This window comes from Mauremys reevesii, linkage group 4, assembly GCF_016161935.1.
Source record: "Mauremys reevesii isolate NIE-2019 linkage group 4, ASM1616193v1, whole genome shotgun sequence".
Taxonomy (NCBI): Eukaryota; Metazoa; Chordata; order Testudines; family Geoemydidae; genus Mauremys; species Mauremys reevesii.
The window spans coordinates 12,043,066-12,070,093 of NC_052626.1; the positions used below are offsets into that span (position 1 = coordinate 12,043,066).

General features: G+C 43.7%; 2 protein-coding genes across 4 annotated transcripts; one reads left to right on the forward strand and one right to left on the reverse strand.

Moving 5' to 3' along the window:
- Positions 1 to 254: 254 nt before the first annotated feature.
- TOMM20L (translocase of outer mitochondrial membrane 20 like) lies at positions 255 to 10,966 on the forward strand. The gene is made up of 5 exons (XM_039536198.1): positions 255 to 561; positions 2,809 to 2,852; positions 4,146 to 4,227; positions 6,701 to 6,843; positions 10,782 to 10,966. Exons 1-5 carry the CDS (start codon positions 432 to 434, stop codon positions 10,833 to 10,835), a joined length of 453 nt encoding a protein of 150 aa, XP_039392132.1. The 5' UTR covers positions 255 to 431; the 3' UTR covers positions 10,836 to 10,966.
- TIMM9 (translocase of inner mitochondrial membrane 9) lies at positions 10,915 to 26,967 on the reverse strand. Of its 3 annotated transcripts, none has more exons than XM_039536200.1 (4): positions 26,768 to 26,967; positions 14,471 to 14,534; positions 13,911 to 14,006; positions 10,915 to 11,483 (listed from the first exon to the last, which is right to left on the reverse strand). In XM_039536200.1, exons 2-4 carry the CDS (start codon positions 14,507 to 14,509, stop codon positions 11,349 to 11,351), a joined length of 270 nt encoding a protein of 89 aa, XP_039392134.1. In that variant the 5' UTR covers positions 14,510 to 14,534; positions 26,768 to 26,967; the 3' UTR covers positions 10,915 to 11,348. The 3 variants fall into 3 exon arrangements, with proteins under 3 accessions (XP_039392134.1, XP_039392133.1, XP_039392135.1); XM_039536199.1 differs by having other exon boundaries at positions 26,624 to 26,966; XM_039536201.1 differs by lacking the exon at positions 26,768 to 26,967 and adding an exon at positions 15,793 to 15,811.
- Between the last annotated feature and the right edge of the window lie 61 nt (positions 26,968 to 27,028).

The window sequence follows — 27,028 nt, forward strand, 5'->3', positions numbered from 1 at the left end:
TTACATACAACAATAGTTTAGTTCTATATTCTAGACTTATAGAAAGAGACCTTGTAAAAACGTTAAAATGTATGACCGGCTGGCGAAGCCTTAACTGAGAGTGACTAAATGGAGACTCGGCACAGCACTGCTGAAGGGTTACCGACCCCTGAGCCAGATCAAGCGTCTCCTCTGAGCCAGCTCCCCGCTGGGGAGCCCGGTGCTCCCCGGCACAGACCAACCCCCAGAAACCAGCCAGGGCGGGGGGGGGAGAGTCTCCCCCCGGGGTTCCGGGAGGCACTGACCAGCCCCCCCCCCCTAAAAAACCCCACCCGGGGGCAGGGGGAGCGTCTCCCAGGCCCTGCCAAGCCGGGGGTCCGGCTCCGTGCGCAGGCCGGGCGGGGGCGGCTCCTCAGGGCTCCAGAGCGGGCCGGAGCCGGGCGGGGGCGGCCATGAGCGGCTGGGCCCGCCCCCTTCTCCTCCTGCTGGCCGGGGCCTGCGGCCTCGCCCTGCTCGGCTACGGCCTCTACTTCGACCGGCAGCGGAGAAACGCCCCCGACTTCCAGCGGAAGCTGCGGCAGAGTGAGTCTCCCCGCCCGGCCGCGGGAGCGGGAGGCCCTTAGCTGAGGCCGGGGCCGGGCTCCCCATCGCCCAGGCCAGGGCTTAGACCCTCCTCTCCCGGGGCGGGGGAGCCGCAAGCACCGCCCCTGCCCGGCGAGGCCTCCCCCTCGGGCCCACACAGAGCGCGGGCAGGCAGGGAGCGGGGGGAACGGGGCTGAATTGACACCCCCCACCATGGTCAAGTCTAAGCCCTGAGCCCCTTTGGGCTACAGCCCCTGGACCTTCCCTTTCATCCCCCCCCACCCCGCGAAATAAATAATTCCTGCCCCACATAAACCCCACTCCAGCCCCATCCTCACCCGCAGGTGGGATTTTGAAACCTGCTTAAATTACTTTTAATCTGTCCTTGCGTAGCTGGACTCCTGTAGCGCACACACTTGCTACAGCAACTGAAGGGGGGGGTTCCCCAGCGCTTCCACCTCGCTGAGGGGCCCTAGCCGGGTTAACAGAGGGATTCTGCTGTTGGCCGAGTGACATCGCCACTGAAGGTTCGGCTGACCTGGCTACACACATTTTTCACAGCCTGGAGCACTCGCTAAGTCACTCTAATTTTTAAAAAGAACCGGAGTACCTGAGCATAAGCTCAAATAAATTTGTTAGTCTCTAAGGTGCCACAAGGACTCATGTTCTTTTCGCGGCTATAGACTAACACGGCAGCTACTCTGAAACCTCTCATTTTTAAATATAGACCAAGCCTCAGGCACTTTGGAGCGTGAGCTTGACTGACTCCCATGCACCTGAGGGCATGGCTACACTTGCAGGTGTAGAGCGCTGGGAGTTAAACCAGCCTTCAGAGACTGCAGCAGGGAAAACGCTGCCGAGCGTTTACACGCTCAGCTGGAAGCGCACTGGCATGGCCACATTAGCAACTCTTGCAATGCCACAAAGAGCAATCATTGTGGTAGCTATCCCAGCGTTCAAGTGGCTGCAACATGCTTTTCAAATGCGGCGGGTGGGGTGGAGTGTGATGGGGGGGAGAGACAGTGGGTTTTTGGGGTGCTAAAAGTGTGTCAGCACGCTGTCTTGTAAGTTCAGACCCCCCCTTCCCCCTGCCTCTCTCTCACTCACAGCAAGCAACATTCCACACTAATGGCTTGCTTTGTCCTGGAGCAGATAAGCAGCAGCTGGTCAGAAATGGAGCTTTGAAAGGGAATATCCGCATTCCTACAGCCAATTCCAAAACCAGTGACAAGAGTGGCCACTTAACTTAAGGGGATTATGGGATGTTTCTGGAGGCCGATCAAAGCACAGTAATGCAACACCTCGTTGACACTGACATTGGGGCATTTCAGTAACAAGCACTATGCTTCTCGTGGAGGTGGATTACCAGGAGTGCTCCAGCTGCAGAGTCCAGGTGCTCTAAGTGCCTTGCCAGTCTGGACGGGTTGGGAGTTAGGGCTCCTGGGGCTGCTTTAATGCATTCTAACTTGCAAGTGTAGCCAAGCCCTAAGTGTTGAATAATTCACTTGAGAATGGGACCTAGACTTCTAAAACACCTAAAGCCAATTTTCTAAATGTATTTAGGTGCCAAAAGATGAAAATCCCATTAGAGGACTATCTACAACACTGCTTATGCACCATGGGAGTTAGGCACCTAGGTGGTTTGAAAAATCCCACTAGGCACCTAAATATCTTTACAAATCTTGGCCATAGGGTAACATTTAAAAAAGTGTCAAAGTGACTTAGGAGCAGCAGGCCATGGTTTTTTGAAAATCTCACTCCAGATGCTTTACTTGGCTAAATTCTAAGAATTTCTGCAGTGTTTGCAGTAAAACATATGAGCTCATCAACAACATAAAGCTGAAATGTAGCTTGGCTTCCTTCTGATCATGATTCGGTTTTTTAATTTGAAAATATTTTGGTGTACTTAATAAAGTATCAACAAATATCTATATGGCAAATTCAACTCCCTGAGCATCTCTCATTTTAGAGAAGAGGTGACGTTATAGAAAATTTAACAGGACAGTCAGTTCAAGAAGAGTTTACAAATATTTATAAATAATAAAAAAAATAGGTACAATTTACTTTTATAGGTTTCTCTCATATCTCTATCTTCCAATTATATCAGTTTTCATGTTAGAGCATCAGCACATTTTGGATGAGATAACACTAATATGGAAAAAAACTTTGGAGACGCAGGCTTGACAATCTTTTTGGAGTTCTGAACTATTAAGCTTAGATGTTAAATGCACCATGTTACATTTACAGAAAGAAGAAAAGAACGTGAGAAAGCTAAAGAGCATGATGTTGAGGTAAAACACTCAGTTTAAAAATCACTTAAACTTAGTAGAAAGAATACCAGGGCCGCCCAGAGGATTCAGGGGGCCTGGGGCAAAGCGGGGGAGGTGCGGCACTTGTACTCAGCCGGCGGCGGTCTGGGTCTTTGGCAGCAGGGGGGCTCTGTGTCTTCGGCAGCACTGAAGGGTCCCCTGCCGCTGAAGGCCCGAAGCGACTGAAGGACCCCCCGCTGCCGAAATGCTGCTGAAGACCCAGACCACAGCCAGGCCAGGGCGCCTGGGGCAAATTGCCCCACTCGCTTTACCCCCCCCTCCCCCCGCGGCGGCCCTGAAGAATACTAACTTAAAATTGAATGTCTTTTTGGTGGTACTGACCTGAGCCAAAGCACAAAGGGGAATTAGGAACCCAACTCATTTGTGCCCTTGAAAATCTCCCCCTACACTGGGGATGGGTGGAGTGGGGGAAGGAATTTATGGTCAAGTGTAGTACCTGAAATTAGTTTTTAACAATAACTATTTCAAGTTGACTGTGTCCTTTTAACTCTAATACATATTTGAGACTACAGTTGTTTTTGATTTAGTAAATTTGTAGCACACCTGCAGCTCACTTTTACATTCATAAAGTTTTGGCTAATCTTAATTTGCTAGAGAAAGTAGATATAGTCAAAGGATACAATTATCCACCATTAGTACTTCCTCTCCTGCCTCACTTCCCAAGGTGGGGGGATGTGAGGAGAGACTCATCTACCATGTCTTTGTGGGCATTCCCATCTTTCACTACAGCCACATCCTCAGTCCCTATTGAGATATTTTATTTTTATCATGAAGACAAAGCAACCTATGTATTCCAGAATTCAGTGCAGGGAGCAACCTTGGTTTGCAGAGCTATAATCTCCCCAAAGAGCAGCCACCGCCCTTCACCAACACCCATTTTGCGCTAGCAGGCAGCACTGAAATCATTTTCACTAATATAGCAAGTTAAGATAATTCCCAACCCCAGACTACAGAACCTTGTCAAACCTCTGTAGGCTTTTTTTTTTCTTTCTTTAAACAATATTGTTTCGGTCAACACTTTGGGAAAAGCAAAATGACCCATGGAGCAGAGGAGGGAAATCAAAGATGTGTCAAGAAAAATAGTGACCTCCAGAGGTTTGACAAATATAAGTCTAAATGGCAATTTACAAAACAGCACTGCAAATTAATCTTTTGAGAAGTCTTTTTCACTACCAGTTTTCACAGTAACTACAGAGATGTCGTTGCACTGATGCATCTTATTTCTAATCTAAATATATTTGATAACATCTTTAGTTATGCGAGATGAAAAATATTGGAAGGGTACGGGAATTCTTTCTGCAAGAGGTGCAGCTGGGAGAACACTGGTTATCTAAAGGTAAGGTCATAAGCATGAACTCTTGTCAACAGCTGTGCAGGACGTGTATTGCAGTTGGTTTGGTTTTCACATAAATTGCCTTGAAATGCTCAGCTGAAGTCAAGGTGCAGTATCATTTTAGCACAGACAAACTAAATTGTTTTGTCAGACCTCAAGCATATTGCACATGCCTAAGGGCTTGGCTACACTTACAAGTTGCAGACTCTTTAGTGAAAAGTGAACTCCCTCAGTGTAACAATTCATGTCTGGAGATAGTGGATAAAATGTTGGTTTTATGACAGTGACCTGACTGGACTGCTGCCCAGATGTTCATCATCACAGAGGCTTCAAAATTTGAAAAAAAATCGAAAGAGCAAAGAGGACATGCTGAAAACTGTTCTCTTGTTCATGAAATGTTGTGTGTCTGTCTGTCTGTCAAGCTTTATAGCAGATAAAGATAGACCTTAGCCCAGTAAGAAAAGAGAGGCTGCAAATCATATATTATTATGGATAATAGAATAATACATTACTTGGCTTTCAGCCTCAAATTTTTTTCCCCAGCATCCCTATCCCCTTAGCCCTGTGTGCTGCCTCTCTCTATTAGCCTGCTCTCTGCTGTGCATATTCAGCCTCCTCCAGGACTTGAACGTGGTGGTCCATGCTCACTGAATGTTTCACCCTTCCCTTCACAAATATTATGGAGGGGGAGGGGCATTTCGACATCCCCTACTGTGATTCTTCTCCTCTGGAAAAAAGTCCTGCCTGCATCTTCCTGAACAGGCCACTGTTCTCCACAGTTAGGAAACCCAATGTGATCCCACCACTCAGTGAAGTCAGGCACTGTCTGCTCCACCTTATATCAGGATTTTGGATAGCACCAGGCTTGATGCTGATGCTGCTAGGAATTCCTACACTTGAAAGTAGGTGGGGGAGGAGGCAAAGGGAAGTGAAATTTCAATTAGATTTGTAGAATTGAAAATTGTTACTGGATTACAAAGAGTTAAAAGGTTTTTAAAGCAATGTCGAGAGGGGTTATAGAAGGTCTGAAATTGAGTAACTTATTAACCAGCCCCCTCCTAGGAACTGAACTTTTAACTAAGGGCATGGCTACACTTGCAAATGTAGAGCGCTTTGAGTTAAATCCGCCTTCAGAGAGCGCAGTAGGGAAAGTGCTGCAGTCTGTCACACTGACAGCTTCAAGGGCACTGGCATGGCCACATTTACGGCACTTGCAGTGGCATTGGGAATGGTGCATTATGGGCAGCTATCCCAGCATGCAAGTGACTGTAACATGCTTTTAAAATGGGAGGGGTGGGGTGGAGTGTGACAGGGAGTGTGTTGTGTGTATGTGTGGGGGGGAGAGAGAGTGGGTTTTGGGAGGGGCTAAGAGCATGTCAGTGTGCTGTCTTGTAAGTTCAGACAACAGCACCCACCCACCCCCGCCCCTCTCTCTCTCTCAGGGTACGTCCACACTGTCCGCCGGATCGGCAGGTAGCGATCGATCTATTGGGGATTGATTTATCGCCTCTAGATGAGACATGATAAATTGATCCCCAAACATGCTCCCCGTTGACTCCGGAACTCAACCAGGGCGAGAAGCGGAAGCGGAGTCGACGGGGGAGCCGTGGCCATCAATCCTGCGCCATGAGGACGGGAGGTAAGTCGATCTAAGATGCGTCAACTTCAGCTACGCTATTCTCGTAGCTGAAGTTGCGTATCTTAGATCGATCCCCCCCCAGTGTAGACCAGGCCTCACACAGCATTCCACAGTAACAGCTTGCATGTCGGCTGCCAGAAACAGAGCTATGAAAGGGCATTTCCACATTCCTACAGGAGTTCAAAACAATGACAAGAGTGGCCACTTGACTTAAGGGGATTATTTGACGGTTCCAGAGGCCGATCAGAGCTCAGTAACGCAACACTTTGTTCACACTGATGCCTGGGCGTTGTAGCCAAGGTGCAGCAAACGTTATTCCTCTTGCCGAGGTGGAGTACCAGCTGCGCTGTAGCTGTGGAGTCAGAGCACTCTACGTGCCTTGCCAGTGTGGACGGGGCTCCTTTATTGCGCTGTAACTTGCAAGTGTAGCCAAGCCCTAAGTAAAACTGAATTTAAAAAAAGCCACTGAAATGTGCTAAAGAAGATTCCTAATACATCCCAACCGTCTTCTCTTTCACCTTTCTCACTGCACCCTCCACCCCAAAGAGCTTTCCCCAAAGGACACAAACCCTGGCACTAGGCCAGTCACTTAAAATTACTCCTCCTTTGCTCTCCCTAATTCAGGTTGCCCCTCCACCAAGCATTTATGGAAACTTGGGTTTCTGAGTAAATGAACACTTTTTGAAGAAGATCTACTTTCCTCAAATACTTGACTTTTCATTGGAAAACCAAAAAAAGGGGGGGGGGTTGGTTTTTTTGGGGGTGGTGGTGGTATGAAAAATAAAATTTTTCCTGGGATGGCGGGAAAATGTAGTTAAAAATATGAATTTGCTTCAGGAGAACATAAGAAGAGTGTGGAGCACCTCACTAATGCTATTTCAGTGTGTGCACAGCCACATCAGCTACTGCAGATTTTGCACAATACACTACCACCACAAGTCTTTGAGATGCTTATGCAGAGAGTACCATACACAAAACAAGTACGTATACGTTTAAAAAGTTAAAGAGGAAACTATTGGTGTTACGTGTGCTGGACACTATCTAGTCAGTAATATACATTGACATAGATTGGGAGCTTGCAGTTTGTTTTGTAGAGAATCATTGCTTGTACAGTAAATGGTTGCACAACTAGATCTCAATTTTTAGAAATTGTCATTGATTTTCTGCACTTTGGAACTCTGGTTTCTGTGGCTGCTGAGGTAAATTGTTTAAGCCATAAATTGTCAGGAAAGGGCAATATTTAATAAGAAAGGAATCAATACAGAAGGCTCAAGATGGACTGATTATGAAAAAAAGACTGAGCAGCATCTCTCTCTGCCTTTACGGCCTCTAGACAGTATTGGACTGAATACCAATTATTACTGGAATTTCAACTCAGTTCTTTAAGAGGACATGCCTGAAACTAAAGTCTGCACCAAATGAAATTTAGCAGCCAGATTGCTTAGTACAGTGGTTCTCAACCAGGGGTACATGTACCGCTGGGGGTAGGGCCGGCTCCAGGCACCAGCGAAGGAAGCAGGTGCCTGGGGCGGCCAATAGAAAGGGGCGGCACGTCCGGGTCTTCGGCAGCAATTCGGTGGCAGGTCCTTCACTCCCCTCTCTTACTCTTCTGTGGCACTTCAGCCGCAGCTCAATTGGGCTCCCCCCCCCCCCCTTCGCCGCTTGGGGCGGCAAAAAAGCTGGAGCCGGCCCTGGCTGGGAGTACTCAGAGAGTACTCATATCAACTCATTTAGATTTTTGCCTAGTTTTACAACAGGCTACATAAAAGGCACTAGTGAAGGTAGTACAAACTAAAATTTAATATACAATATTTATATTCCAATGGATTTTTTTATAATTATATGGTAAAATGAGAGAGTAATTTTTAAGTAAGAGTGTGCTGTGACACTTGTATTTTTATGCTTTATCTTGTCAATTTTTAAGTGAGGTGAAACTTGAGGGTACACAAGACAAATCAGACTCTTGAAAGAGGTAAAGTAGTTACTCCTGGTAGAATTCTGCGCACAATACTTTTAAAATTCTGCATATTTTATTTGTCAAAATAACACAATATAATCACACCTGTTTCAATTATTTTTGGTCATTTATTTCAAAATACCTCTCAGCAAGTATGTCTGTAACAATACAGACAACAAAAAAAGATTCAGGAAATGTTTTTTGATAAATAGATTCCCTACTAGGCATATTAATACAGAACTCTGAGTAATAATTCATTTAAACTACAATACAGAACTGTATTTCCTGCACCCCTCAGAAGCTGTGCAAAGGCTTGGGGGATTCAGGGGTAATGGAGGAGCTGAGGGAGAGGGAAGTAAATTGGTGGGAAGGAGCCTGGGTGTGAACTTAGAGGGTTGTTGGTTATGGGTGGGAAAAGTATGGAACAGGTTTTTAGGGGGGATGGGAAGAGATTGTTAGGGAGCTTCCCCCATGCAGACCCTAGTTGACCCCTAGTCTCTCCTATTCAGTCAGGCACATCTGCGCCTGTCCCCATGTGTGTCTGTGCCCTCATGCAGCTACTCCCCTGTCCTATGTCTCCCTGTACCGCTTCCCCCATCCCATGTGTCTCTGTGCCTCCACCCCCCGCCCCTGCCCCTATGTCTCCCTGTACCCCCACCCATTGCCATGTGTCTGTGCCCCCACCCAGCCACCCTCTGACCCCATGTAGCTCTGCACTCCCCACCTCCACCCAGCCACTCCAATCCCTATGTAGCTCTGTACCCCTTCCCCCCCACCACATGTCTCTGCACCTCCCTCCCTGTGGCCATGCAGCCACTCCCATTCAGCCCCTGCCCCAAGCTGTCCTCCCCCACTAGCCCTTATGAGCCCCATCTGAACCCCCCCAGATCCCCACACTGTCTGTCTCCCTATAGCGCCTGTCTCCTGACCTGGCCTGACAAGCGCTGTGAAGAAGGCAGCTCTTTCTCCTCCCTCTCTGTCAGGGAGCTACAGCTTTGGTCTATTGCCACAGCGCCCTCTGTGGGCAAAAGGCAGAACTACAGCAACATTTTGGCAGAAGCTTTTTTCTGTGCAAAAAATTAGATGTCTGCAGGGCTCATTAAATTATACATGCAGCAACACAGAATTCCCCCAGGAGTAAGTAGTCTGGAAAGGTTGAGAGCCACTGGCTTAGTAGATACTCTTTTATTTATCCGTTAAAGTGAAAATAAAATTGAGTCAGATCTTATTCACAGTAATACATCATATTGGTTGTGTATAACTGAACAAAGCACAGACCATGTCTGTTCTGTATTCGGTTCAGAACAAGGCTATTTGATAACGAATAGCAATAAACTGTCATACTACTGCATTAACACTCAGCTTCAAGAATTATATTCACTGTAATAAAATGCTGTCAAAGAACCATTGTTTCCACTATCTTGAAAACACCAACATTTAATTTTCATAAATGCTCATGTTTTATCTCAGCGCTTATCAGCAGAAGATGTCATCTTGTGAGCACCTCGTATATTCTACTGGCATTCCCTCAAAGGAGAAGTATGCTGGGTAGCCTAGTAGTATTGAAGGAATAAGTCATATATCATGTAATATATGTGAGAACAGGAATAACCTTTGGATTACTTCTGCATACTTCCCCTACAGGAGAGAAGTAGTTCTGGGAGTGAATATTGCTAATTACCATGCTCCTGTGCCACTCATGTAGGAAAAAAAAAATGTAGGCCAAATTCAACATTGGGATAAACTGGTAGAACTTCTTTGAAATCAATGGAGTTGTGCCAACTTGCATGAGCTTTTTATAGCAGCTGTCTGCCCTCATACCATAAAGGCAAGTGCTACAGACTCAGAAATGTAGGGCTGGAGTCAAGAAGTCACTAAGTCCAGCCCTAGCTGCTGAGGCAGGACCAAGTAAACCTAGACCATCACTGACGGGTGTTTGTCCAAGTTGTTTTTAAAAATCTTTAATGATGGGAATTCAACCCCTTCTCTTGGAAGCCTAGTCTAGAGCTTAACTACCCTTATAGTTAGAAAAATTTCCCTAATATCTAACCTAAAATCTCCCTTTGCCTCAGATCAAATCAATTATTTCTTGTCCTACCCTTCAGTAGATATGGAGAATAATCAGTCACCATCCTCTTCATAACAGCCCTTAACATATTCAAAGACTTACCAGGTCCCCGCTCAGTCTTCTTTTCTCAAAGACTAAACATGCCCAGTTTTTTTAACCTCTCGTCATAAGTCAGGTTTTCTAAATCTTGTATTATTTTTTGTTACTCTCCTCTGGACTCTCTCCAATTTGTCCACATCTTCCCTGAAGTGTGACACCCAGAACTGGACACAGTACTCCAGCTGAGGCCTCACCAGTGCAGAGCAGAGCAGGACAATTACCTTCTGTTTCTTACATACAACAGTCCTGTTAATACAGCGAGCATGATGTTAGCTTTTTTTGCAACTGTATCACAATATTGACTCATTCCCTTTATCATCCACTATGACTATGGCAGTGAATCATTGACAACTACTCGTTGAGTATGTTTTTTCAACCAGTTGTGTACCAATGTTATAGTAAAATTCCATGTAGATAATGTTTCCCTAGTTTGCTTATGAGAATGTGATGTGGAACTGTATCAAGAGCCTTACTGAAAATCAAGATACATCACATCTGCTGCTCCCCGCCATCCACTAGGCCAGTAATCTTGTCAAAAAGGGAAATTAGGTTGGTTTGGCATGATTTGTTCTTGACAAATCCATGCTGGCTATTCCTTATAACCATATTATCCTATGACAGCCATTAGCCCTGGGGAGCACAGGGGAAGACTGCTGGTTAGGGAAGGCGCTTGCTCGAGCCATTCTCGAATGGGCGAGAAGAAGATAAAGGCTTTCCCAAAATAAAAAGAAATAACTATTCACGTGTCCCTAACTGATGAGGTAATTAGTCACTAACTCTTATCTGTTTGTCAGCGACTTCAAGCAGCACTGAATGAGCAGGACTGTGTGGAAGATGAGACGGAATGAGAGATGGCAGCAATGTTAAGGCAGAACTCTAGCCGTCTAGCCTATAAACCCTTGTTTGGAAAGAAAATACATACAAAACTGAACAGTTCCCATTTATTGTACTTTGATTAAATAAAAACATTTTGAAGACATTTTGGTATATATTTCTGTACAGCACTTTTTGCATTAAAATTAATAGTCGTAGTGGAAGAAACAAAAAAATGGTCCTCTCCCTCCCCTGCCCCCAACGTAGTGACCAGCATAACCAGTCTGCAGGCCTCTAGAAATGGTTATATCAACATTATTCCATTGCACAGTAAAAAAGGACCTCAGAAATAGGCTCTGTTTGCCAGCTGGCCCTTACCAACTCCTGGTATAGCCCATAATTGTTTCCCCAATGGTTTCCATGTGCCAAATGGTCTCTGAAACTCTGTTGTGAGCTGGTGGACACACCCACAACAGAATGCCTCCACTTGCAATCCAACAAACATGGGCATTGCTTTGAAGCAAGGTTGGAATAGAATTCTCTTTTGTTTAACGAGGTTGCCCAAGAAGTCCTGCTTTGGCAGCTAGAGCTTCGTTCTGCTGAATATGATACTCCTGAAATCTCATGGATATCCTCTGTGTCATTTTTAAATATTTCTGTAAGCAGTGTTCTGAGCACGTCATCTACAGGAAAAAGGAGACACAGAAGGACCATAACAATGATTAAAGGAAAAAACTGACCGAAGACAGTTTATGATGACATATGACTAGGTGAATACACTCTTGCGTCCTATGCTTATGCTACTTTTAGCCCCAAGCTTACTGCCCAGCCTGTTTCTGATGGGGAAAAAAAAAAATCAAGTTTAGTTTTCAAGGAAACTATGAAAAGTTGAGTTTTCTTTTGGCATTCATTCCAATGGAAAACCACCATAGAGAATCTTTTAAAAATGAAATAAGTCATTATGTCCCCCTCATATCCCTACGATCCTCTGAAATAAAATCTATAATCTCGTACCTTATGGCAAAGGCCAATATTACATCAGTCACTATTTCATTAAATTCTGTTTGACCCACCTTCTGCCCATGGCAGCCAAATGTGGCCTACTATATCCCCTATTCATTCTAGGCTTCCATTGGGATCCCTCCAACTAACTGTATCTGCCACTTGTGGTGTGTACTCAGAGAACTTTTCCTAGGGCTGCTGTAATAATTCTTGTCATTCTGTTGGCTCCGTTGGCTGGGATGTACTATGCCCATTCCATGTTCTGCAGTGCATTACTTTTGCAAAATTGGTAAAACCAATCTACAGCAGGTTTCCAAAGCTATTCCTGGGCCAGTGTTGCGCGTGCTGGCCACCGCTTCCCGCAGCTCCCATTTGCTGGGAATGACAAATCGTGACCACTAGGAGCTGCGGGGGAGGGAGAGGGGGGGTTGGTTTGTGCCTGCTGACAGTCAACGTAAACAGCCTGCCTTCGGATTACCCTGATGGGTCGCATGCCGAAGGTTGCCAACCTCTGCATTACATGATGCTCCCAAACTAGCTGTCATTATAAAAAATGACCTGATAGTTACAGTGAAAGCATACAAAACTTAGAAACAAAAAATGGGGAAAGGAGGTCTAAACTGTTGTTGTCTGGACATCAGCTACCTGGCAAAACCTGTTAAGCAGGAGTGAACTCTAGCTAAACAACGACAAGGAGGGAGCCTGGAACAGTTCCAAACCATTGCTTCCAGGGGGCGTAGTATTCAGGGGATGGTGCCTTGGGAAGGCTAGACTTGCATTAGGGGTTGCTATGTGGAAAAGTGACCAAAGATGAATTTTAAAAAATTCTGGCATTGCTCACAGGAGATTCCTGGATGCTTTTGATTTGTACTGAATATGAAACTAAACTTGAATAGAAACATAGGAATTGCCATACCAGATCAGACCAGTGGTCCATCTAATCCAGTATCCTGTTTCCAATAGTGGCCAGTGCCAGATGCTTCACAAGAAGGTGCAAGAAACCCTGTAATGGACAATTATGTAATAAACTGCCCATAAAGAAAGTTTCTCCCTAATCCCCATCTGTTAATGATTGGTTCATGTCCTCCAGCATGGGGGTCCCTTTATGGAGTACAAAAGAAAAATGGCTAGCTACAGGTTACTGTTTATATCCAAAAATCTTAAAAGGCTCTACAGACACGATCCGTCAGGATTCTCACTCTTGGATCTTAGCTCTTTAGCACAAGACCAGCAGAACTCCCATTAAGTAGTTTTATCCCTGAATGGTAGCAGGATAAGGTACAAGTCTGACCATCTACTGGATGTCCCATCATCCCTGCAGGCTATAAATGTTGCCTCCAAAACATTTGTCAGTTCCTTTAATCGCACAGGAGGTGAACCATCCATATGGCTAAAACAATTCAAAATGATTCATGATTTAAAAATGCCTCCAAAAATACACAAACAGTGCAAGATGGGAAACACCCTCCAAAGAGGATGATACCAAACTGTGAGGGGAAGTGGGAGGGTGAGTGAGCATTCCAGGACAGTGTCTCTTCAGAGAAGTAGATTTCAGGTGGGTAATTTCCCCTTCTCTAAAGAATTCTCATTCTTAGAGAGTAGGAGGCTCTAGGAATGCCCCAGAACAAAATACGTTGCTAATGCTTGTTGCAGCCTTAGAAGGCCAATGCCAACACCAAAACCAGGGAGGCTATCTGCATATATGTGAAGAAAATGAGGAAGATGCTGCCTTCCAGGGTCTGATGTGCAGTGTCCTGTAAAGTGCCTGGCATGCACTTAGTCCTGCAACTACTGGCCTCGGGTCAAAATTTTTCAAAAGCTGTGGTGCAGGAGATCTATTGTTTGCATGCAAGGGAGCTAAGAGGAAAGAGTGAGAATCCTATTGGAATGACAATTGCACAGAAACAGAACCACAAATACGTCATTGTCTCTTCAGTTAACATTTCTCACCTGCAGGCTGCATACATACTGAAGAGCTATAACCTCTTGTATGTTAGTTCAACTAATTTTTGATTGGATCAAAACTTTCAAAGCTGCTTATCAAATTCAAATATTATCATACAGCATTTCCGCAAAAGAGAAACTCAAAACACACAACAGGGGCATACCTCTTCTGATTTAACCTCCCTGCTAGTGAAATCTTTCACACAATCCAGGAAACAGGTTTCTGTAAGTTTATTGTATGTCCCAAGAAACTCCTTGAACTGTAACAAATTGAACAGACATGTAATATTAAAAGAAAAGACGACATTTTCAAACTTTTCCCATGTACAGCTTGCAATAGCTGAATGTACCATTCAGTGACATTAACAGAACAGACTACTCATTTAAAGTGACAAGTCACCAGAGGTAATTTAGTATCAATGCAATAACATCATTTGATGCTGACAACTACTGTTCCCCTAGATCAGATACTATTCCGTGCCTGCTGATTTGCTGATGATCAAAATAATGAAATCTTGGCTATCTTAATATTGTTCCCAATTCATAAAAGAAGTTAAGCTACAACTCAGACAACATTTTACTTGGTAACTAACTGGGGGGGAAAGCTGCATTTCATATATGCATGCTAATAACTGAAGATAAAATGCTGAAACCTCTTGAAACCATAAAACTCCATTGCTAAGTTGAGGTAATGCAAGTTTCTCAAAACAGTATAGCATCTTACCTGTTTGATCTGATCAGATTCTGATATTTGCCCAGCCATATTCTATTGGTCTGCAATCAGCCACCTAATTTTAAGATAACATTTGTGTCATAATTCACACCAAAACACATATATAAGAAATATAACATTCGAAGGCTGAATAAAACTCTGCCCTTTCTGTAAGCGTAGCTAGACATAACTGTGGTTTCAAAGAAACAAGAATACGTGGCTACTGTGTCATAAGTTCCCAGCATGATCTGCATCTAATAAAATACAAGGACAGGCTTACATGTGATTTAAAGAAACAGCTTCAGGTTAAATTTCGCTCAAATTTTACATCTTATAAAAATAAAGTTTTATAAAATCTAAAACCAATAGAAATGATGCTATGATTTGTACAGATCCAATAGAAATAGTTTGTTGGTTTTGAGGGTTTTTTTAGCACCCCCCTGCAATGGCTATAATGGAAGAGTATTGTTTTAATAATCAAATTCCTTACTTATTACAAATAACCCCTTAATGAGTGACATGATTCTCATTGACGATATCCATTTAAACTGAAGCTATCGAGTTGAATTTTAGTCAGTTAAAAAAAAATGTCCAACATAGGGTCAGATACCACACCTTTTCAAGCCCCCTGCCAGTTTTTGTAATTACATTTTTCTATTTCTTTAATGTTGCTCTTCTCTATTATTTGAAAGATCCAAACAGGTGAAACACATTATAGAGAAACCAGCAAAACTAGCTACAAGTAAAGAGCTGTCAGATACACAAAGTAAAACTGAGGTGGGGGGGCAGGTAAGAGACCTCTAGTTACCTTTTAGTTACAGCCACACTTGGAGAAAAGAAACAGCACTCTATAGTATGCTAAATTGATTAAATTAATTCCACCCCCACCACTTCTTAGAAACCAGTTTGTGTTTTTAAAACATCTATTGTTTTAGTCTTTAGGAAAACGGTAAAACTACAAATACTTGTGCCAGTGAATCTAGTGAGTTAAATATACAGGATTATGAAGAAGAAATAAAAATAGCATTAAAAAGGAAATGAAAAACAGGTGAGGAAATGTGAAAGTATGAACACTAAAGGAGACCAAGAAGAAGGAATTTAAGAAGGCATCTTCAAAGACAAAGACAAGTTAAGTCTTGAGACTTTCTAGGAGAGAATAGTTCTGGTGTCTGCAATTCAAGAAGGATGTTGGTAAATTGGAGAGGGTTCAGAGAAGAGCCACAAGAATCATTAAAAGGATTAGTAAACATGCCTTGTGGTGGACTCAAGGAGCTCAACCTATTTAACTTTAAGAGAAGATTAAGAGGTGACTTGATCAGTCTCTAAATACCTACATGGGGACAAATATTTGACAATAGACTCTTCAATCCTGCAGGGAAAGGTATAACAGGATCCACTGTCTGCAAATTAGAAGCTAGACGAATTGAGACTGGAAAACACAGTGTAAATTTTCAACAGTGAGGGTAATTAACCATTCAAACAGTTTACCAAGGGACATGGTGGATTCTCCATCACTGGCAATTTTAAAATCAAGATTGGATGTTTTTCTAAATATGCTCTTGGAATTATTTTAGGGAAGTTCTATGGCCTGTGATCATCTAGTCTGTCTTCCTGTGTAATACAATGGTCTGTTCTGGCCTTGGAATTGATGAGTCTATGTATACTGAAAGCTGTTGCCTTCCTTCCCTCAATTTACACATTGCCTGAGGCTCACTGCCATCCCACGGTGAAAGTAATAATTAATTATTACTAAATAATATTAAAAAAATTCAATACATATTAAATATAAATATATAAAATAATATATTAGTAGTAATAATATTAATTAATAAAATTGAAAAATCAAATGCAGTAACACACACACACACAAAGCTCTCACTAAATCCTCTCCACTCACATCTCTTCTGACAGGGCTCAAGTAAACAGATGAACCTTGAAGCATGTCCTGAAGATCAACAGACTCTGAGCTAGTCTATGCTTAGAAGTTTTGCCAGCATAACTATGTCGGTAAGGGATGGAAATTTTTTGCCAGCATAGTTGTGCCAGTAAAAGTCCTAGTGGAGATGCAGTTATACTAGGTGTTTTTTTGTTTGTTTTTTGTACTGACACAGCTTATTTTTGTTCCTGGTACAGTTGCATCTACACTAGAGGGGTTTTGCTCCTTTAAATTAGCAAAAGTGGAAAAACTTTAACTGCAGATGAAGCCTCTGGATCAGTCATATCAAGGCTGGTTTGGTGGTGGGAAGAAATAAAACGGAAAGTGAATTCCAGGGTCGAAGGCTCTCCACTGAGAACATCCTACCCCAGGCCCTTAACATACAAATCTGAGAACTGTTAGCTCAAGTGTCCGAATAGATCTCGGCTGTCAGTGTTGAGCATGGGAGAAGAAGCACTCTCACATACCAAGAAACCAACCCAAAGGGCTCTGTAGGTTAGAACCTTGAACTGCACCTGAAAACAAATTAGAAGCTAGTACAAATGTAATATGTTCTCTATGTAAAACTTCACTAAGAAAGTGGACTGTGTTCTACATTAGCTTAAATCTGATCATTAGGTAAAGGACACATCCAGAGTGCTTAAAAATAATCTAATCTGGAGATGGCACACACAGATAGATGCTGAAATCTGCACCAGATAGGAATGAGTGCAACTGCCTAGCCGAGCACAAGTTTAAAGATTGCAAATCTGAAAGTCTAACATGGCATACAACCTAAAAGCTGGCTGCTTAATGAGTAAAGCCAAACTGAGCAAAGCCAAACTGAGCTTTATCAAAATCACATGCCTGGGGTAGAGGGTAAAGGGTATCTATTTGGAGCCAGCTACAGCCTAGTAAAGTCAGAACCGAGGTAGCTCATTATCAGTGAGTGTTAAAACCCCACCGAGAAACGGAAAAGTCGTGTGTCCCCACCAGGGCGCAAAAAGCTAATGGCCTCAACTCCCAGCACTGCCACTCCCTCACATTTTATATTCTGTTCATCTTTTTTATTTAATCAGACCTGACGTCCTGCCATTTTGTCACTGATTTAATGAGATTTAGTAAACTGAAGTTCCAGAAAACCTTTGCGGCTATACTTGAGAAATAGCTTCCTTTAGAATTTAACACAACAGCACTGTCTGACTGTAATTGTCTTTGAAGCACAAATCTGTTGCCCTTACTTTTATCCCTTCCATACTGTGGGCAGTACATTATGATGTCTCTACTGCACGTCTTCAGTGGCTGTCATTCATAGTTGGCCTTATATCTCCAGAATATACTGTCTGGTATATTAAGGTATTTTTACATTATCTATCATATCTGGTTCTACTTGTTGTTCACATCTGGTCTTTGAAACTAAAGGAAGAACGATAAGCCATTTCTGCCTGAATTTTAGAAACTGTCTGAAGCATTAGTCACAGCAGTAATGGCTGAAGTTCTTAAGTGGCAGCTCAAGGCACTCAGAATGTGTCAGGTGTAACTCTTGTACTAGTCCAGGATACGCAACCTATGGCACACGTGCCGAAGGCGGCACACGAGCTGATTTTCAATGGCACTCACACTGCCCAGGTTATATATTAAAGACTTATAGAAAGAACTTCTAAAAACGTTAAAATGTATGACTGGCACATGAAACCTTAAATTAGTGAATAAATGAAGACTCGGTGCACCACTTCTGAAAGGTTGTCAAACCCTGTACTAGTCCATCCTCAAGATGGTAGAGGACTGCTTTGGGCTAAACGTGACTTCAAAATTACGTGCTGCGTTTTTTAACATGAGTCACCTCAGGGGAAAGCAGACAGCCAATATATAAACAATTACACACAAGGCTGCATATGGTTAGACTACAGAGCAGCATGCCCCGAGTGCCCTGGGCCACCAGGGATGTGCAAATACCTAGGATAATATCACTTGTTAAAATGTTACAGAGTTGCAATTAACATTTTCAATATATCAAAAGTTTCATATATTTTATATTTTCACTGGGTTTTTTTTAAATGCAAGAACAAAAATAGTTGAGAGTTAAAGTTTTTTTTACTGTTAAGTGTAAAAGCTTTCCTTCCCCCGTGATCTCCTTTCCAAAGGTAACAACAGACCATGCGCCTGTTAGGGTACGTCTACACTACGGGACTATTCCGAATTTGCATAAACCGGTTTTGTAAAACAGATTTTATAAACCACACTAAACACATTAAATCGGTGGTGCCATGGTCCGAGGATTTCTGGAGCGTTGCACTGTGGGTAGCTATTCCTAGCTATCCCATAGTTCCCGCAGCCTCCGAACTTCCGGGTTGAGATCCCAGTGCCTGATGGGGCAAAAATCATTGTCGCTGGTGGTTCTGGGTAAATGTCGTCAGTCACTCCTTTGTCTGGGAAAGCAACGGCAGACGCCTTTTTTCCCTGGATTGCCCTGGCAGATGCCATAGCATGGCAACCATGGAGCTTGTTTTGTGACTCTCACCGTATGTGTACTAGATCACAGAGGCGATTCAGCAGCGCTACACAGAAGCATGCTTTTGCTTTTGCATGACAGCAGAGATGGTTACTAGCCATATTGCACCATCCAAACCCTTCCATAAATTGGAACTGAGGATGATCATGGCTACCAGTCCTTTTGTACCATTTGCTGCTAGTGCCCTGGTCAATCAGCCAGGGGTGCAAAAGTGGTTGCTAGCCATATTGCACCTTCCATCGTTTTGTACCATTGGCTGCTGTCATAAGTGCCCTGGCCGATCAGCCAGTGGGAATGACTCCTGAGTCAATCCCTCCTTTTGGTATCTAAAAATAGAATCTGTGCTGCCTAATATAGGCAAGTGTGCTAGAGAACCACCTGCTCTGTGTCAGAACCCAGAAATTATCTGTATGCTATTCACAGGGGTGCTCCTGTAACAACCCCACCTGTTGATTCCGTTCTTCCCCAGCCTTTCTTGGCGCATTGTCCCCACTTGTGTGATGAATTAATAAAATAAGACACACTGACTTGTTAGTGAGAAATGAGTGGAAGGCAGCCTCCAGCTGCTATGATAGTCCAGACAGGACATTAAGCAGTGTGTAGGAGAGAAGCCCAGCATCCCACTGCTAGTCCAGGGCAACTGAATCTTTTCTTTACACATGAAGGGTGGGGGCTGATGGAGCTCAGCCCCCTGTTGCTATGATGAGGATGGTTACCATATTGCACCATCCATCCACCAGAAAAATTAGGGCTAATAGGCTGATGCGGTTACCAGTCCTTTTGTCCCATCAGATGAAGCTGATCATGAGGATGGATTTCCATCATTTTGCACGATCAGCTTATGCTGATGATGAGGATGGATTTCCATCTTTTTGTACCATCAGCCGCCCATGACGGGGAAGCAAGGATGTTGGTGTTGACTGCTGCACTAGCGTCTATCTGCAGCATTCAGTAAAGATAGGGTGACATGTAAAAGAGTCAGAGGATTGTTTTACCTTTCGCTTCTGGGGTGGGTGGGGGTGGGTGAGTAGATTGCCAAGCTATGCCTGACCCGGGCACTGTGTTTGACCCTAGAAGCATTTGGAGCTCAGCCAAGAATGCAAATAATTTTCAGAGGCTGCAGGAACTGTGGGATAGCTTCAGTCCTCCAGTCCATGAGCGTCCATTTGATTCTTTGGCTTTCCGTTACACTTGTCACGCTGCAGTGCGCTGAGTCCCTGCTATGGCGTCTGTCTGGAGATTTTTAAAAAAGGATTCTGAATTTCATCTTCTGTAACGGAGCGCTGATAGAACGGATTTGCCTGCCCTTACAGCGATCACATCCGCATGGTCCATGCGGGAGCTCTTTTGTTTGATTGCTGATCGGAGCTCCACGCTGGGCAAACAGGAAATATTCAAAAGTTCGCGGGCTTTTCCTGTTTACCTGACCACTGCATCCGAGTTCAGATTGCGGTCCAGAGCGGTCAGTGGTGCACTGTGGATAGCCCCGGAGGGGCCAAATACGTCGATCAGCGTCCACACTACCCTAATCCGATATGTTAATACCGATACTGGCGTTACTCCTCGTTAGTTTAAAGAGCCATTAAAATCGATATAAGGTGCCTCCTAGTGAGTGTAGACCAGGGCTTAGATCCTAATGCCTGTACACATGGCATTCCCAGCCTCTCCAGCTTTAGAAAAGCCAAAGAGGAGTTTGAAGAACGGCTAGCCAAAAACTCCAAAGGTAATAACAAAATGTTTTTTAAGTACATCAGAAGCAGGAAGCCTGCTAAACAACCAGATGAAAATACAAAAGGCGCTTTAAAGATGATAAAGTCATGAGAAACTAAATGGATTCTTTGCTTCAGTCTTCACGGCTGAGGATGTTAGGGAGATTCCCAAACCTGAGCTGGCTTTTGTAGGTGACAAATCTGAGGAACTGTCACAGATTGAAGTGTCACTAGAGGAGGTTTTGGAATTAATTGATAAACTCAACATTAACAAGTCACCAGGACCAGATGGCATTCACCCAAGAGTTCTGAAAGAACTCAAATGAACTATTAACCAAGGTTTGTAACCTGTCCTTTAAATACCCAATGACTGGAAGTTAGCTAATGTAACGCCAATATTTAAAAAGGGCTCTAGGGGTGATCCTGGCAATTACAGACCGGTAAGTCTAACCAAATTAGTTGAAACAATAGTAAAGAATAAAATTGTCAGACACATAGAAAAACATAAACTCTTGAGCAATAGTCAACATGGTTTCTGTAAAGGGAAATCGTGTCTTACTTATCTATTAGAGTTCTTTGAAGAGGTCAACAAACATGTGGACAAGGGTAGACATAGTGTACTTAGATTTCCAGAAAGCCTTTGACAAGGTCCTCCAAAGGCTCTTACGTAAATTAAGCTGTCATGGGATAAAAGGGAAGGTCCTTTCATGGATTGAGAACTGGTTAAAGGACAGGGAACAAAGGGTAGGAATTAATGGTAAATTCTCAGAATGGAGAGGGGTACCTAGTGGTGTTCCCCAAGGGTCAGTCCTCGGACCAATCCTAGTCACTTAATTCATAACAGATCTGGAAAAAGGTGTAAACAGTGAGTTGGAAAAGTTTGCAGATGACACTAAACTACTCAAGATAGTTAAGACCAAAGCAGATTGTGAAGAACTTCCAAAAGATCTCACAAAACTAAGTGATTGGGCACCAAAATGGCCAATGACATTTAATGTGGATAAATGTAAAGTAATGCACATTGGAAAAAACTATACATACAACATGATGGGGGCTAATTTAGCGAGTCAGGAAAAAGATCTTGGAGTTATCGTGGATAGTTCTCTGAAGATGAGTGTGCAGAGGCGGTCAAAAGCAAACAGGATGTTAGGAATAATTAAAAGGGGATAGAGAATAAGACTGAGAATATATTATTGCCCTTATATAAATCCATAATACTGTGTACAGATGTGGTCTCCTCACCTCAAAAAAGATATTCTAGCACTAGAAAAGGTTCAGAAAAGAGCAACTAAAATGATTAGGGGTTTAGAGAGGGTCCCATATGAGGAAAGATTAAAGAGGCTAGGACTCTTCAGTTTGGAAAAGAGGAGACTAAGGGGGGACATGATAGAGGTATATAAAATCATGAGTGATGTTGAGAAAGTGGATAAGGAAAAGTTATTTACTTATTCCCATAATACAAGAACTAGGGGTCACCAAATGAAATTAATAGGCAGCAGGTTTAAAACAAATAAAAGGAAGTTCTTCTTCTCAACTTGTGGAACTCCTTACCTGAGGAGGTTGTGAAGGCTAGGACTATAACAATGTTTAAAAGGGGACTGGATAAATTCATGGTGGCTAAGTCCATAAATGGCTATTAGCCAGGATGGGTAAGAATGGTGTCCCTAGCCTCTGTTCGTCAGAGGATGGAGATGGATGGCAGGAGAGAGATCACTTGATCATTGCCTGTTAGGTTCACTCCCTCAGGGGCACCTGGCATTGGCCACTGTTGGTAGACAGATACTGGGCTAGATGGACCTTTGGTCTTACCCGGTACGGCCTTTCTTATGTTCTTATGTTCTTATGTTTGCTTTAGAAACTGAAAAATGTTCTAAAGTTCCCTTCTGCGGGCTGCCACTCCCATTGCCATGGAAACATCTGATCTCAAGGTAATCATAGCTTTAAGAAACCTGCTTTCTTTTTATAAAAACAGTGATTAGGTTAAAGCTTCCCAGCCAGAGCTGAGCCAATCATTTCTCTGTTTCCATGGCATGGGAGCTGCAGCAAAGCACCACAGCTGTCAGAACTTCTCTAAAATTTCACAAGCGTGGGAATGCGATTTTCCCAGCTGTATATGCGGCCTTTAGGTGGCAATAGGCTCCAGAGCACAACTGTTCTGAGCAATTTACTTGGCTGGAATGTTTGATTCTCATTACTGTCAGACAGGGACAGTGAGACTAAAATCCCAGCAGTGCTGATGGATGTGAGCTATTATATGTGAAATGTGCAGAAACTTACAGTGTCATGAGGAGGCTAATTGTTCACCGACGTAATCAGCATCAGTGGCCATTACCTAATCCAGAAATTTGAAATCACTGGGACCTGGATGGACCCCCTAGTGTATTCTTCTCTATGAAGCCAAATAATAGTTTTATTGACAGACTATATAATCATGGCTTGTTATGAAGGTCCAGCATTAGAGCAAGCTCCAACTGTTACCTGAATTTACATTACCCCTGCAACTACCACATAGTACCTTTAGGTCCATCAGTAACACTTTGTAACTGGCCCACTGCGAGGAGTAGAGAGGGTTCATCGTAAGTGTATATATTTTTCATGGTGGGGAAGACAGGAGAGAAGAAGAGAGTCAAATCACAGAAGTGTGTTAAAATTGGCCAGTCTGGGAAGTTAAGAGTTGTCATGCTGGAGCTGAATTTAAGAATTTGTTCTTAATCCGTTGAGGTAGAGCTTCAGAAATGCTTTTATTTAACTTAATCAAAGTACAACTACACAGAAAACCACCAGGACTGAGAGTAATTCACACTAAAATTAAACCAAGGTTGTGACAACACAAGACCCAGGAAATGCTGTGTCAAGTGTTGGTGCACTTTAGGTCCTCCAACAGTAGGCCCAACCAACACATCAAAGAAACGGCTTTGGAGCTCCCTCTTGTGCTTGAGAGTCAGGGCACGTCATCCGTACCTTTGAATTACTTTGTATTGTTTTATTACAAACCTGTGTCATGCCCTTAATGTAGTTACCATGCATAAAATATTTTTATTCTAAATAATTCACAAATTATACTCAGACACTGCATGCATCATGAATTACAATCCAGTGCACAAGGTCAGTGAGCCAGATTCAGCCCTGAAGTAAGCATGCACAGCGCGTTAGTGGACCTTTCTTCCACTGAGTTCAGTAAATTCAGAGCTGAATTTGGCTTAGTGAGGCTGAATGTTAGAGATCTATTAGAAACATCCTGAACAAATTCTGATCATATGCAATGTCGTTTTAAAAAATGCAACAGCTTCTCTGCTTTTTTCCTTGGGTGGTCTCCAATCAAAGTACTGACCAGGCCTGACCCCACTTATCTGGTGATCTGATGAGGTCACAGCCCTAGGTGGAAATACTTCAGGTAAGGCAGATTTATCTTAATCCCTTCTTCCTGATATTTCACTGTGTCCTTCAGGTTTCACCTTCAACAATTTCTTTCCCTCCTTTGTGTTCACTGAGCCAAATTCCAACCTGATACAAGTGGATAAAATGCCAACGAAGTCTGTGCAGACAGGTGAAAGGAGTCTGAATTTGGCCCTTTTTCCCATCCCATTCCCAATTAGTTATTCCATACATTTATTATCTTTTGTGTGAAGTAGTTGTTCTGCCTGGAATTCCCTATTTGCTCCTAGTTTTGAAATTGCACCCTTTTGTTTCTGAATCTCTTAGCAGGGTATTATCAAATATATTAATCCCTTTTATGAATTTGGGAAGCCTGTCTCAGGTCACCTTGAAATCTCTTCTCTTGCATCAAGAATAAGTCCAACAGATTAACTTCTCCTCATAAGTTACATTCTTCAGAGACTACTTTTTGGTCCTGCTGAACCCTGCATCTCCTTCAAATGCAATAATATGCTTCCTGTTGCAGAGTAACAAGTATCGATCAATGCATACATCTTACACATTACTTTTTTGCTTCCTACCTTGAGCTGATTATATTAGTAACATCTTTTTTATGCCCTTAGATACCATAGTGCTAACACACTAGATGCCCAGATCTCTCCAGAAGGGATAAACAGTTAAGTAGTGTGGTGTGGACATGAAACCTATATTGATACATGGCTGTATTGTGGAAAAAAGCTGCTGCATGGATGCATCTCCTCCATTTTCGTTGTAAATGAGTCTCAGGAAAGTATGTTGCAAACTGGTTACAAACACAGTTGTAATTGTGTAGTGACTAACCGATAACTGTAAATAAGGGTTGTGAAGATGCAAAGAGGACTGATAATACAAATTATGAAAATCCATAAAGTATTGTATTGAGAACCATCATGGCCTAGTGCAGGGGTTCTCAAACTGGGGGTTGGAACCCCTCAGGGTCACAAGCTGTTAGCCTCCACCCCAAACCCCACTTTGAATCCAGCATTTATAATGGTGTTAAATATATTAAAAAGTGTTTTTAATTTATAAGGAGGGTCACACTCAGAGGCTTGCTATTTAAAAGGGGTCACCAGTACAAAAGTTTAAGAACCACTGGCCAAGTGGCTAAAGCACAGGACTTGGAATCAGAAGACCTGGTTCTATTTTCAGCTCTACCACTACATTGCTGGGTGGTCTTGGGCAAATCATTTTACATCCCTGTTTCCCTCAGTTTCCCTGCCTGTAAAACAGGGACAAAAATACTCTGACCTCCTTTGTGCTTTGAGATCTATGGATGAAAATCACAATGTAAGAGCTAGATATTTGTGAGAACAGTATGAAGCCATAGCAGGGCCTGGTCAAGTAGAGATTTAATATCTCAGATGTATATTGCTATAGGTATTTAAGGGTTGACATATTCTTCCTAAAGTAGCCAATCTATGAGTTCTTTGAATTACAATCTGAATGTTTTATTTAGTGGAAGGAGACAGCAAATTTCTCAAATGTAAGAGAAAACATTTTCCTTCATTTTTTTTTTTACTTAGATTGTTTTTACCCAATTCTCTAAAAGTAAACACACGTTATCATAGACACAGTCAGAAGGGAGCATCATGATCATCTGCTAGTCTGATCTCCTTCACACTTCAGGCCACAGACCCTCACCCACTCACTCCTGACATACAGAATGCCATACGGAATTTTTTAGGAAATTATTAACATGTACCATAAAAGTAAATAACCACGAGATAACTACTGTATTTTGGAGAAGTTCTCTGGGCTGTGGTTATAAAGGAGGTCAGACTGGTTGATCACAGTGGTCCCTTTTGGCCCTGGAGTATATGATATTGATAGTAAATTAGCATAAAGCTCTTATACTTCTACACCTATCTTGAGATATCTCATTTATTTCCACGCTACTGTGGGGGCCGCAAAGCCCTGGTGCACCAGGGACCCTCCTCTCCTTAGCCTCTGGAAAGAAATAGTCTAGTCTCCACTGGGCCATAATACTTTGGTCTAATTTTGGTTATTGAGTTTAGCGTGTGGGTATTGTTGGTGGCCTATGATATATAGGAAGTCAGGCTAAATGATGGAGTGGTCCCTTCTGGCCTTAAACTCTAGGACCTTGATTACATTTACAGCAGTTCTCCAAAACGCTAAATCTGTTTTAGGGTTTTAGATCACGCCATAGCACCTGCCACATAAAACTGCTATTAACAGTGAAGTCTCTCGCGGTCTCTGTGGAGTCTTTGTTGCTTCTCCCTTTTCAGGCAGAAAAATCTAATCTCCTCTGAAAGTTTCTGCTAGCGCCGGATCCCCTGGCCGGCCAGTCTGTCCCCATGAGCCGTACGCCCGGGCTGCAGCCAGAGGAGGAGAACGAAGGTCACTGCCGGGGAGCCCGAGCCACCACCTGGTGCCGAGAACGCGTGAGGAGGGGGCGATAGAGAGCGAGCCCAGCAGCGCCCTGAGCCGCCCCCAGGACCGAATGTCCTGCCCTGACCCGGGCCCCCGGCAAGGGGGCAGCATCACCGCCCCACCACACAGGGGAAACTGAGGCACGGGCTCCCACCCCAGCCACACAAACAGGGCCAGGGATGGAACCCGGGAGTCCGGACACCCAAGCCCGCTCCCCGACTCACCTGCTCTGCGCCCGGCGCCTCTCAACACGTGGGGGAACCGGCAGCCTCAGCTCCTCCTTCCGCCCCGCAAATTCGCCACGTTTTTCCCCCCCTACCCTCCTCGTGGAGACGAATTGGCACATGGGGATCCGCTGATAGATTTACCTTGGCCCGCGGAGCAGCGTGGTGCAGCATTGTAAAGTGTCCCCCATGTCCCGGAAGTGCCTGTGGGAGCCACAGTACGGCGTGAACAGCCGTACCGGAACACTATGCTCCCAGAGTACAGAGCTGAACCATAGGCGGCTATTGCGGCATTATAGCGGGGAGCGGTGGTTGTATCGCATATTTGTTCCACCCGGACGGTAAAGAAAGGGGACCGCGCAGCACTAGCGAATGGCCTTCCCGTGGGCGGCGGATTTACGCATG

Excerpts from the sequence above, each read along its gene's own strand:
- TOMM20L (XM_039536198.1), top strand. The coding sequence starts at position 432 with ATGAGCGGCTGGGCCCGCCCCCTTCTCCTCCTGCTGGCCGGGGCCTGC. Across the intron at positions 4,228-6,700 it reads AGAACACTGGTTATCTAAAG|GAGAACATAAGAAGAGTGTG; the intron begins GTAAGGTCATAA and ends AATTTGCTTCAG. Across the intron at positions 6,844-10,781 it reads GAGTACCATACACAAAACAA|CGACTTCAAGCAGCACTGAA; the intron begins GTACGTATACGT and ends TCTGTTTGTCAG.
- TIMM9 (XM_039536200.1), bottom strand. The coding sequence starts at position 14,509 with ATGGCTGGGCAAATATCAGAATCTGATCAGATCAAACAG. Across the intron at positions 14,007-14,470 it reads AATCTGATCAGATCAAACAG|TTCAAGGAGTTTCTTGGGAC; the intron begins GTAAGATGCTAT and ends AATTTGTTACAG. Across the intron at positions 11,484-13,910 it reads GGGAGGTTAAATCAGAAGAG|ATGACGTGCTCAGAACACTG; the intron begins GTATGCCCCTGT and ends TTTTTCCTGTAG.